This window comes from Watersipora subatra, chromosome 2 (assembly GCF_963576615.1).
Source record: "Watersipora subatra chromosome 2, tzWatSuba1.1, whole genome shotgun sequence".
In the NCBI taxonomy this organism is placed as follows: Eukaryota; Metazoa; Bryozoa; class Gymnolaemata; order Cheilostomatida; family Watersiporidae; genus Watersipora; species Watersipora subatra.
This window is the reverse complement of record NC_088709.1, coordinates 44,234,783-44,247,669: the sequence shown is the minus strand read 5'-3', so window position 1 is coordinate 44,247,669 and position 12,887 is coordinate 44,234,783. Positions and strand designations below refer to the sequence as shown.

At 36.3% G+C, this 12,887-nt stretch overlaps 1 protein-coding gene across 1 annotated transcript in view; it reads right to left on the bottom strand.

Annotated features, from left to right (window-relative positions):
• Positions 1-584: 584 nt before the first annotated feature.
• LOC137387191 (cholinephosphotransferase 1-like) overlaps positions 585-12,887 on the bottom strand; it is a 34,497-nt gene continuing 22,194 nt past the window's right edge. Inside the window, exons 6-8 of the mRNA XM_068073517.1 lie at positions 4,559-4,714; positions 2,009-2,134; positions 585-1,281 (exon numbers count right to left, since the gene is read on the bottom strand). Of these exons, the coding sequence (XP_067929618.1) occupies positions 1,063-1,281; positions 2,009-2,134; positions 4,559-4,714 (501 nt within the window). The 3' untranslated portion in view covers positions 585-1,062. The remainder of the gene's footprint in view (positions 1,282-2,008; positions 2,135-4,558; positions 4,715-12,887) is intronic.

The window sequence follows — 12,887 nt, the reverse complement described above, 5'->3', positions numbered from 1 at the left end:
GGATGAATACATGCATATACCACGTGTTTAGGTTTCTATTTACCTGAAAATTTTATGTCGATCATGCTAAGATATAAATTTCTGGCTGCATCCAGAGGTTTTCATGAATATTCATCGATTTGGAGGCCTTTGGTGAACCAACAACTTGTGTTAAGTTATGAGTTTTTTCAACGTAAAGAACTGCAGGAGAAATTTTTGCGATGACATGCCGAATTCCGAATAACTTGTGACAACCTTGAATACTTTTGTAAAGAAGTGTGATGCATTAACAATGGGCTTAACGTAAAACACCGGCGATGACTTTAAAAGAGGTTGGCGTTTAGCAACGTTTACTAACTCTGCCTAGCGGCTAGTTTTTAATTTGAGGTAGTAGTTATTCTCCCTGGTGTTAAAAATAAAACTAATTATTCAGGGATTTTGATAATTCGCGCAATTGACTGTACGCGAATTATTAAATCCATCGAATAATTTCGTTCTGTAGGGTATACAAAAATTGAGGTACAACTTTTTCTATTATTTGCATGTCACCTGCTAACCAATCAGGCAGAAGTTAACATTGTAGTGAGCCAGAGGCGATGTAACTTGAGGAGTAACATTTATTTATCTAGCTAAGACACCTTCTAATAAGCCAATTGGTATAAGTGTACCTTAATGAAACCTGCCAACCATAGCTGTGTTTGGAAGCAACAAGGAATACATGAAGTTATCTAAAGTGACATATGAAGGGTCTATAGAGCCATGTCTATAGAGCCATGTCTATGTCTATGGCCTGAGTGAAAAAGAAAGAGATAACATTTGACAAAATGCATACACAAGGTTGGCATTTACGGATATAACAACATCAGAGTGTGCACATAGAGAGGTGCACATAGAGAGGTGCACATAGAGAGGTGAAGATAAAAAGAGAATGAACTAGTGTAAGAACTGGGCATAACATAGACCGCACACGAAACGATCGATGTCAGACACATAGCGTCTGCACAGCATATCATCTATACGAAATTATCAAATATAATAGAAACATATGAAATCATCAAAAATGCAAAAAAAGAAAATCTCTCCCTACTTATTCCTCTTGTTGTCTGTTCTCCTATTTGAGCTTGCCTGCTGCCGAGTTGTGACCCCCTCCCTATTCTTGACGCTGCCGCCACGGCTATTCTTGCTATCTTCCGTTTCATTAGGCGAAGGTTTTGCAAGAGTGAAACAATAGATTCCTAAATGCTTGCATATCTGCTGACTGACAGCGTGTGCGTAATAGATCAAGTTGAAAAGGTTGTATACCTGAAAAAAAACTTGGGTAATTCACTACAAACATTTGAAGGAAAAAAAAACTTCGCAAGCCTTATATGAGAATATGGTGTACCCTAACTACAAGTACAGTTGATATGAGAATATGGTGTACCCCAAGTACAAGTGTAGTTGATATGAGAATATGGTGTACCCTAACTACAAGTACAGTTGATATGAGAATATGGTGTACCATAACTACAAGTACAGTTGATATGAGAATATGGTGTACCCCAAGTACAAGTGTAGTTGATATGAGAATATGATGTACCCCAAGTACAAGTGTAGTTGATATGAGAATATGGTGTACCCCAAGTACAAGTGTAGTTGATATGAGAATATGATGTAACCTAACTAGAAGTACAGCTGATATGGAATATGATGTACCCTAACTGCAAGTGTAATTGATATGAGAATATGGTGTACCCTAACTACAAGTACAGTTGATATGAGAATATGGTGTACCCTAACTACAAATACAGTTGATATGAGAATATGACGTACCCCAACTACAAGTGTAGTTGATATGAGAATATGGTGTACCCTAGCTACAAATACAGTTGATATGAGAATATGACGTACCCCAACTACAAGTGTAGTTGATATGAGAATATGATGTAACCTAACTAGAAGTACAGCTGATATGAGAATATGATGTACCCTAACTGCAAGTGTAATTGATATGAGAATATGGTGTACCCCAAGTACAAGCACAACTCACCATAGAGACCCAGAGGACGTAGTACTCAGGCAAGAAGAAGTCAAAATACTGGTTCATGAAAAGGAGGGCAGGGCCCACGTAGGCGCTATCCCAGTAGTTCACAGGTGACTTGCACATATGGGCTACCTACAAACGGCAGCATTACCATTCCTGCATGATGCAACTGCTGCCTCATCAACAACCCTTGGCTACCGACCTTGACACGGCTCCAACATGGCCACGAAAGCTATTACTTTGGTGTTTACCAACTCTTTGGAACAGGATAGAGAGCTAATTAAAAAATTCCATTAATTGACTGAAAAGTATTGCAAATACATGTTTTAGCGAAATCGATCTTTTTGAAGACCAACTGGAAATTGAAGCAGAGTAAGTAAGTACAACTGGTAGATGAACGCGAAGCCACAAGCCAGCGTGAATTCAATCCTAAACATACTCTCTCATTGTTCTTTTTACTCATGAAAAGTAAATTCACTTGTAACATGGAACGTGGTAGAAATTTGTCAGATGAAAAAAGTGTGCACGCTAGTGTGTCAGGTGAGAAAGCCTCACGCCCCCTGAGCCGTGCCTCATGGGTTTCTGTAATGTAAAAAAAGGTTGGAAACCACTGCTATTACTTGTTTGTTACACATTGAACAGCCATGAGCCCTCACAAATTAGTTAAGACGTTGATAATGCCAGGAGAGATCAACAGGTGTAATAACTAACTGTAAAATAGCTCCAAACAGTGGGAAGGCGTTTGGTGCAGATATTAAGAGTCGGTCTACCAAGCTTAAAGGTTGACTTGAAACAAAGTTCACATTAAAGTTATGTCGAATTAAAAGGTTTACCATGTCTTACTCTGCTGTGTTGTAGGTGCAAAATATGTGGGAATGTGATTACAAGCTCTTAAAAGCTCAAAAACCAACAGTTAATGGCAGCTATCACGAAAACGACGTAGATTGGAATCCCTAGCCAAAACGGCACAAATGGGACGTAGTTGAACACAACAGCTTCTGTTTACACTTTCATGTAACCTCATTTCTTGAAATATTTTCACAAATATACTTCACGCATTCAATAAAACCATGTCTATTGCCCTTACGGGTCTATTTCATCATCATTGTAAAGCTGTCACTTCGAGCACTGATATCTCAAAATCTACTGTAAAAATTTGTTTAATTATTCAACCTTAGCTCGAAGGAGTGCATATCATCATCTGACAAGCATGACGAGCCTGTTGGTTACTTGTGATAGTCAAAAAATGCTGCAGAAATTGTTCGCGCCATTTGGTAAGAAGTATGGGTCACATGATCAAATTACGACTAGATGATTAGACCAAGCCGAAACAAAACTGTAAAGTAGCGAGAATCTATATTTGATACAGAGGTCTTCGGTAAAACCCGAAGTGTTTGTCATAAACTAGTGCTACGAGAAGTTTTATATTGAGCCTTTTATTGGCCTTTCAATTTACGTGATAACATGTTCACGATCACAATGTTTGACAACGTCACCAAAATAAAAAGATTCCAAACTACGGCGTTTTCATGATAGCTGTGATTAAATGTTCGTTTTTGAGCTTTTAAGAGCTTGTAATCACACTTCCACATATTTGGCACCTACAACACAGCAGAGTAAGAAATGGCGAATCTTTTAATACCAAATAACTGTAATGTGAATTTTGTTGCAAGTCAACCTTTAATGTCTCGAGTTCAAAATCCTGTACAACGCAATCTATTTAATCTATTTTTTATCGCAAGTCCGATATGCCGTGAGAGATCATCACATAAAATAACCAACAGCACAAATATTCCAAGATGCAGCGAGGTGTTCGTTTGGGCAGGTGGTAGAGTGATGGTTTATCACTTTGAAAATCAAGAGTTCGAATCCTGTTAAAGACGATCTTTTTGCTAACCTCGAAGTATGGCTTCAGAGATGAACTCTCTTTATAGTAAAATTACGGAAACAGCCCATGCAAAATATCAAAATTTAAGCTGCACTAAAATTATGAAAACAGATGAATTTTATGATTTTTCACTATATAGAATTGTGTATTCAGCAATTACAACAGCTAGTAGTTATCTTCCCCAACACTGATCACACAAAGGGCAGACCAGGAAAGACAGAGACATACATGATACACACCTCTAGAATTTATGAGTGGCTTAAGCTATGCAAGAACTTTTTACTTACTGGCTCAACCAGAGATTTGCTAGTCAAGTAATAACATCAGCACATGTCAGTAAACAGTTTAAAAAGTTTATGCAAAAGCAGCTGTATTTGTATACGTCATACGATGTTAGAATTGTTACCAAGTCAAAAGTTCGGCATTCAAACTGCATGAACTCCACTGAACACAAATACATTTCATAAGTTTATCTTTTGAAATGGACCTTGCGCACTGCAACCTGTTCCGCCCAATTGGAAGCCGTTCCACTTCATCATTTGTTTTTAATACTATTTCACAAAGGGCTACAGAGAAATTAGTCAGCCAATTAAACAAATGACTCTTAATTGAAAAATTCCTAACAATAAATAGGAATGTCAAAGAGCAAAGTAACTTGATATACTTACTATAAGTCCGCAGGTGACCTTGGCAAAAACAAATCCAAATGCGAAGAGATACAAGCATGGATATAGTCTGTAGATGTCACCAGACTTCTTCGCTATCATAACAGTGAGTATGAGAATTGTGAGGATAGGCAAGGCAGGAAACACCACACTTGTATCCTACAACATCCCCCTATGCGTGAGCTACCAGCATCGACAAACGCATAAAGTAGATGACCCTATATTGTAAACCTCTTATAGCGTAAATTCCTATTACCGTAAAAAAATTCATGTAAAACTTTTGTTTCGCATTACAAAAAAATTTCATACAACATAAAGTGTCAAGTCAGAGCAAGTTCTCAAATTTGATTTGAATAATGAGTTCTATATTTAGCCTTGAGAATATCATTTTTTTCTCTTGCCTCAATTGAGACAGAAAACAACGTATAGGAGTACAAACCAATAATTTTACACTTAGCGTACAGTCAGTTAATTAAAAAATTAAGTTTACTTTTTTCTTTTTTGAAATGCCAACTGGAAGATCTTGGAATGGATTGGGAAATTTATATGTATTTTACTGTTCGTATAATAAAAAATCCCTGCAATGTAAAGATTATTTACGTTGTGGGAGCATCTACTGCAACTATCTTTTAGTACATTTACAATTTCCCTATAGGCATACGCGTGACAAAATATCGAAAGAATACCTATTATAGAACGTAGTATGCAATAATCACGTATTTAGTTCTACTGTGTATCCATAATGAGGAGTTGTCTTACAGATGCCGATTTGAAAAATGTGACTGACAAGGCGGATTACTCTATCGATGACCCAACAAAGTAAGTCACTAAGTTAATCCACAAGCTTACATAATCCACAAAATGAAAACGACAAAAACCTGCCAGTCAAGCGAGCTTTGTTACTCCGAAATTTTTATCAAACGTTTCGCTTTTGCAAAGGATGGAACTGGCACTAGCGAACGATGCGCAAAAAATACCGAGCAAGCGAGACAGAAGTGTGCTATGACCTTTTGCATAGAGTTCCTCATCTTTTTCAACAAAGTCGTGTTAACCCATAACACGAAAATGTTTTTTGAAACACTTATCGCACAGTACGTCAACGTGCACACAATTCAAAACCTGCATCATTCACGTTTTGGAAGCATAGCGATTGTCCAGAACTTCACCAACGACACCTTTAAAATAACGTAGCTAGGCGTAGCAGGTGATGTAGAGACAGCTGGTAGTAGTAGGAATATACGAGCTGAGCATACTCAGCTGTCAACACGAGTGAAGGACATGATACAAGCTGACGCAGTAGGCAAGGTCTGCCAAGAATCAGGACAAACTAGAAAAGCAGCGATGGGTTTGGAAAGCTTCCAATACAAGTGAACATTGCTCTTTGAATACCAAAAGACATCAACGGTGTGTATGCTGCCTACGACAGCGATTACCACTAAGTATTCAGCAGTAATAAAGGCAAGTAGTTTTAGCAAGTAGTTTGCCAGCAATTCTGACTCATCCAAAAATTTGTCATCGCTAGATCACAGGCTGAGAAAAAAAACTCAATTCTTCTCCTTCAAAGAACCGGTTAAACCAATTAACTGATAACCACAGGCCTGTTAAAATACTTGAAAGAGATGCAGATGCAAGGCTGTCAGTGGTCAAGTACAGTTTTTACAGAGGATGAAGACAGAGATGCTGATGTTCCCATGTTGCCGAGGCTAACGATCTGTAATGGCTCGAAGAGGTCATGTCTGACTTGCCGATATCGCAGTGAATTTACAAATTGTCCCTTATGGTCAAGCAACTCCTTTATGCATTTAAGCAAATTGCTCGAGTCAATTGTTGGTGTATTTAATGTGCAGGTGTTATTGCTCCTAATGCTCCAGTGACTACAGGAATTACAGTTGTCCTCATGTGCCAGCGGTTTTCAATCTCCTCTCCGAATGGAAGATATTTTTCAATTTTTAAATTATCCTTTGCTGGCTATGTTGTAGTCATTGGGTACTACTATATCTATTATAATAGCCCTACATATCAATAAATATACATATATTTATATCAGGTATTAAAAGGCAGTCAATTATATCATAATGGGATATATATATAATATATATTATATATACAATACATATATATATATTATATAAATATATTATATATATCCCATTATGATATAATTGCCTGCCTATTAATACTTATAAACCACCCTTCATAAGATCATTCCTTAGAAGAATCAATCATCGTGAAAACATCCTTGAAAAATCTTTCTAAATTTCGGTTGATCGTCATACCAAAAACAGAAAAAATTGCTGATCATATTTAACACAGTTATTGACCTACGGTTGCGAAGCGCTATTGATAAACACTTATAGTGACCCTTTTTAGAAGTTATTTAAATTTTAACTTTTTGTTACGGTTTAAATAAAAAGATTTTATTATCTCATAGAAAATCGATAGAAATGGCCACAGTGGAAATTACAATAAGCGGTCTTGAACACAAACTAAATATCTATCTCCGAGTTGAACTTGTAAAGACAAAGTCATTGCCGCACGGCACCCAACGCTTCCAACTTTGACAGCTTCCATTCGGCAAATCTGCCCAAGTAAGCAAATTGAAAAGTGACAACTGCAGGCCATGTTCGTTTAGACAATATTTTATTGGCGATTAAAATATTGAATTGCCAAATCAAAATTTCTCATCTCTTGCGTGTCATGACTTGAGTGTGTGAAATATGTATACATATATGAGATATACATATTTCACACACATACAAAGTATGCTATGGCACTTGGATTCCAATTACGCATTCCTCACAATTGTAAAAGAATTATGAGTTTTTGCAATAACAGAATTATAGAGCTGTAAACACCTCATTGGCATCAGAGATATGTAGGCTATGCATCTATTATATACCATTACTAAACATTTGGCCTGAGATCTTTGACTATATTTGATGTTGGCACGCTCCCACGACTGGCTACTGACCATAATATGGTCAGTATTAATATGATTAATAGTATTAATATTAATAGTATAATACACTTGCTATATTATAGCAAACGTGCTTAGTAAGGCTAAAATGTTTGCAATACAATAATTCATGAGTTGACCTCTAATTGACATGAAGAGAACGTGTAGAAGACAACTCCAAGTTTGTGAGAATGTGTTAAATTTTATATTGTATTATATAGAATTTTATATTGTTTTATAAAATTGGTATGACGTTTTATCATTCAAAGCAACATCAAATATTCTTACTAAGTAACTAATTATTAAGATACGAGTTTGAATACTCTGCAAAGCAATCTTTTTTCCCAATCTCTAACCATAGCTTCAGATAGAGGAAGAGCACGACTCTTATTGCTGTAAAGACTGGCAGACTACAGCAGAAACATACTGTGTTATTAACTCAGTAATATGTGATTCTCATTAAAGATGAGAATTCAGGTTCCAAGACGTGCTTGAAAAGACATGTGATGCATTATGTACCACCAGCCAGACATGCCTGTCTGGCTGGTGGTACATAATGAGTGAGTAAATTTAAAAATTATTCACTACAAATCACTATTAACAAGAAGCCATCAACGTAGTAAGAGGGAGATATGTCGACAAATCCATGTACAACGACAGGACTATCGGCATTCAGAGAACATGCCTGACGTACAGCAAACAGACGTTACAATATACTGACTTTAAATATTCACTAAGATTATATGTTCAATGGTGTGCCAAAGTGGCATATCCTCTGTCAACATTACCTATGCAACTAGGATATCCCATGCTCTCATGTATTCCAAACAGCACAAATATGACCATATTTTTTCCACAGCTGCATATGTACAATATTGGAACCCGCATGCCGCACGCTTACACCAGACTCATACCATCTCATACGTGTACCACAGACTCATACCAAATCATATGTGTACCACAGGCTCATACCATATGTGTACCACAGGGCAACCCAGACGGACACCCACTGGAATGAGAAATCTAAAGCACCCAAAACAATTTTTCTATTGAATCTGCCAAACGAAAAGAAAAACATTGGAGTCTTTTAATTTATAAAATACTTAATTCAGTGAATTTAATTTTGTATAAAATCATTTCCCGCTGGCTCCTACGTCAACAGACAGAGTCGTGAAGAAGTCTTCCTTATCTAGCCGCCAAGTCATAAAATCTACAAGCCTTATACAGTCATAATTTATTCATATTATATTTGATGTTCAAATAAAATTTAAATTTACTTTCCCCAGTCTATCCTGCAAGCGGTGGTTTCTGCAAATGCTACCACCTACACATTTTTCGGCTATTCACATGTTAGTCCATATAAGATTATATTGCCAAATCAAAAAATTAACTGTTTTCTTACCAATGGTGAAGTTAACCATGGGAGATTCCAGAAGTGATATTCGTTGCATTGTTCAAACAGGTGTGATAAAATCAAAATAATCGATTAGCATTGGCATTAACCTAATTTGGTTAGTAGTAATTTGTCGTCTATCTCTACTAAGTACTCCAGCGCAAGCGCTCCAAACTATGATAAACATAAAAATTTAGTTCTGATCAAGTTGTCAACGTAGTAACTAATTTTGCAAAATGCATCAGCGTCGTCGTTAAGTCCTATATTTAGAATATTTCTTACTATGACTAAGATGAAATCTACCAAAAAGCATTTTCAGGATCACAGCAGCTGGGTTCTCATTGAGCGCAATTTTAATGCCTTACCTAAAAGATATGAATGATACTTGAATGGGAACATTGGCTTAGCAGACATATGTTTGTCATGTAGTGTAAATGCTCAAACCTTCTTGCAGTACTTTACCAATGTCAATTCTGCCAAGATCAAATTATGTATCAAATTCTCTGACAGTTACATTATAATTGTATATTTGTAATGAGCTATTGATAATTTAGTAAAATTAGTACACTAACATCTAAAGTTATCTCTGGAATGTAAATATCTAATTTGAATAAAACGTCTAATTCATCAGGCCTTTATCCCATAATAATATCACAATTAGATTGGCAGTGAGTTGCCACCATCAACTATCAAGAAAAGTCATTGTAGATTGTTTTGATTTGGCTAGTTCTGCTGGTGATATCTACTAGTGAGTAATAATAATTATCAAAAGGTCAAGAGGTCGCATCTGAGTAATCCAATAACATGTATCTGTGCAGTGCCCTGATTCAGCCCAAAAGTATTAGTTGCTGCCACTGAATATCTCAACCCTTTTAGAAGACTAGAGAACCACTCCCAATAAAATCATCGCATTATGAAAAGACAAATGAGCCCAGCATTTCAGAAAGAGGTCAAATAGAGGTCGTTAAAGGTTGACTTGCAATAAAATTCACATTACAGTTATTTGATATCAAAAGATTCACCATGGCTTACTCTGTTGTGTTGAAGGTGCAAAATATATGGGAATGTGATTAAAAGCTAAAAAACGAACAGTTCATCACGAGACCGCCGTAGTTTGGATTCTCTTTCCAAAACAAAATGGGCTGTAGTTGTTACAGGATGGTTTCTGTTTACGCTTTCATGCAACCTCACTCGTCGAAATATTTTCACAAATATACTTCACACATTCAATAAAACCATGTCTATTGTTCTTACGCGTCTGTTTTATCATCATTGTAATGCTGTCATTTTCAGCACTGATATCTTATAACTTACAGTAAAAATTCGTTAAATCTTTTAACCATACCTCGAAGGAGTACATATCATTGTCTGATAATCATGACGAGCCTGTTGGTCACCTGTAATAATCGAAAAGTGCTGCAGAAATTATTTGCGAAGTATTGGGTCACATGATCAGATTACGACCGGCCGATTAGACCAAGCCGAAACAAAACTGTAAAGTAGCGCGCATCTATATTTGATACGGGGTCTTCGGTAAATCCCGAAGTGTTTGTCATAAACTAGTGCTACAATAAGTTTATATTGAGCTTTTTATTGGCCTTTCAATTTATGTGAGAACATCACGTGACAAGGCAATAACCAAACTATAATGACTATGTCAGAGAAATAAACAGATTCCAATCTACGGCAGCTTTTCGTTTTTGAGCTTTTAAGAGCTTGCAATCACATTTCCACATATTTAGCATCTACAACACAACAGAGTAAGACATGGTGAATCTTTTGATACCAAATAACTGTAATGTGAATTTTGTTGCAAGTCAACCTTTAAATAACAGGCAGTTTCGCAATGTGATCTATCGAAAGGAATCCCTAAATAATTTCACACAAGTTTATAGGTGTGAAGTCTATAGTTTCCTTGAGTTTGATAAAGATACTAATGTATGATTTCCTACACCTAAATGACTCGGGACTGATTCACAGACAATTTCACCAAACCTGTGAAGGAGCCACTTATTGCTTAGACGGAGTCGTCCTTTCACAATTACAATAAAAGAATAGATTCCATACACCAAGAACTTACTGCAATAGAATGCAGTCAAACAAATTACAGCAGTGGGAAAAACAAATATGTCTATGAGTTAGTCATTCAGTTCTGGATGTTTTCACCAAGAGATTCAACAAAAAAGAGCTGCTCCAGGAAACAGAGCTTTATTACAAAACACCAATTGACTAATTTAAACTCGGTATCTTTAGCTGAAGAGCCTAAGGATATATGACACCCAACCCTTAGCACTAGCATGAGGGAATAATAGTGTTTATACTCAGAGCTTTTATGGCATCACCTTTAGCGGTGCAGAATAATTTGTTTGTTTCAACTCAGTTTCTACGGCCCCACCCCAGACGGTACAGCAAAGGTGTGCTGTATCCAGCCCTAGCACCCACCCATAGCATTGCTTCAATCAAGGTGTCACAGCTATGAATCATCAATGTGTTACTGTGAAATGTAAGTGAGCAGCTATTGGGGCCAGCTACACACATGGCTGACATCCATGACAGCTGCTATTGCTCAGTGATTAACATCGAACTGTATGACATCTTTTATGCAAGGGAAGATAACTGGGAGAGCACTAGGTGAAGAGCAATCTCTGCTGCCAGAACTGGTTTTAAAATAGCAATAAAGTAAATTTTGTTCACGTGATTCACAAGCTGACAAATCAGGGAACGGTCCAAATGCTATACAGTCATGCCTTGACATACGAAAAATCAACAAACGAGAAAATAGAGAAATTTCGAGTAAGTTTTTTGCCTTGAGATACGAGAAACCTTTGAGATACGAGTATACAAGGTTCTCAATGGTCACTATATGACCAATTATGCGATAAGCCATTTTCGAGAACAGCATCGCTCAATCTTTCTCGTCGAATCAGTTTGAAGGAAGTTTTAAAAAAGTCAGCTAAAAGTTACAGTGAAAGCGAGAGAAAAAGTGACAAGCATGAAACATTAAATAATAAATCATTGTATCATCGTCTTTAATTGTGTCATCGTCTTAATAAATGAAGACGATGACACAAATTAAAGTTAAGTTTAGTAAAAGATTAACACTTAGCTTTAAGTGTGTGTAACCATTCATACTAGTTGAATCTACTGTTTCTGTTATGACTAGCTGAATGCTAAAAACTGAAAGCTTGAAATTAAAAAATTATTTGCACAGGTTTATTTTCATTTAACATATAACAACATTTACCATTTTAAACTTCATGTCATGAGAAAAGTATTTTGTGCAGTTCAAATAAATGTAGATCAAAATAAAACAGTTGTAAAGGTGCTTAAATGTGAAATAATAAGCAAGTAATCGCTAGATAAAGTTGGTTCTACTAAAATCATTTTAGTAGAACCAACTAAGTACTAAAATGATTTCAATAAAAAAATTATTTCATACTGAAACAAACTGAGAAAACAAAATAAAAATCATGGATATGTTGAATACAACATAATAATACAACAATACAATAATGTTGAATACAACGATACTGGTGCCTTTCGATACTGGTACAAACGTAAAAATGAGATAGATATGGGTTTCTAGTGTTTACCAATTTTAGCGATTCCTCTCAAGAAGAACCAGAAATTGAAGCTTGAAACGGCACATTCGAAAATGAAAAATTAAAAAATAGGTAGTGGTTATAAATCTTTTAAAAACCTTCAACCATTTGAACCCTAACGGCCACTTTTGCGGCATTGCGTATGGTGTGTGAGAATCCCTAAAGGCCGCTATTGCGCCATTCACATGGCTTTGTTTACAAAAGCTGTTTCTAAGTAACAGCAGAAACCAATCAAATTAATTTTTGCACAGGATGTTAGATCGGAATTTTCACTTCCGCTTGTAACATTTTTCAAATATCTTTACCCACTCCCCAAAAATCGATACGGCTCGTTTGTTCGCAGGTCATAAATGATTGTGATGCAAATAAAGAACTTTTGGG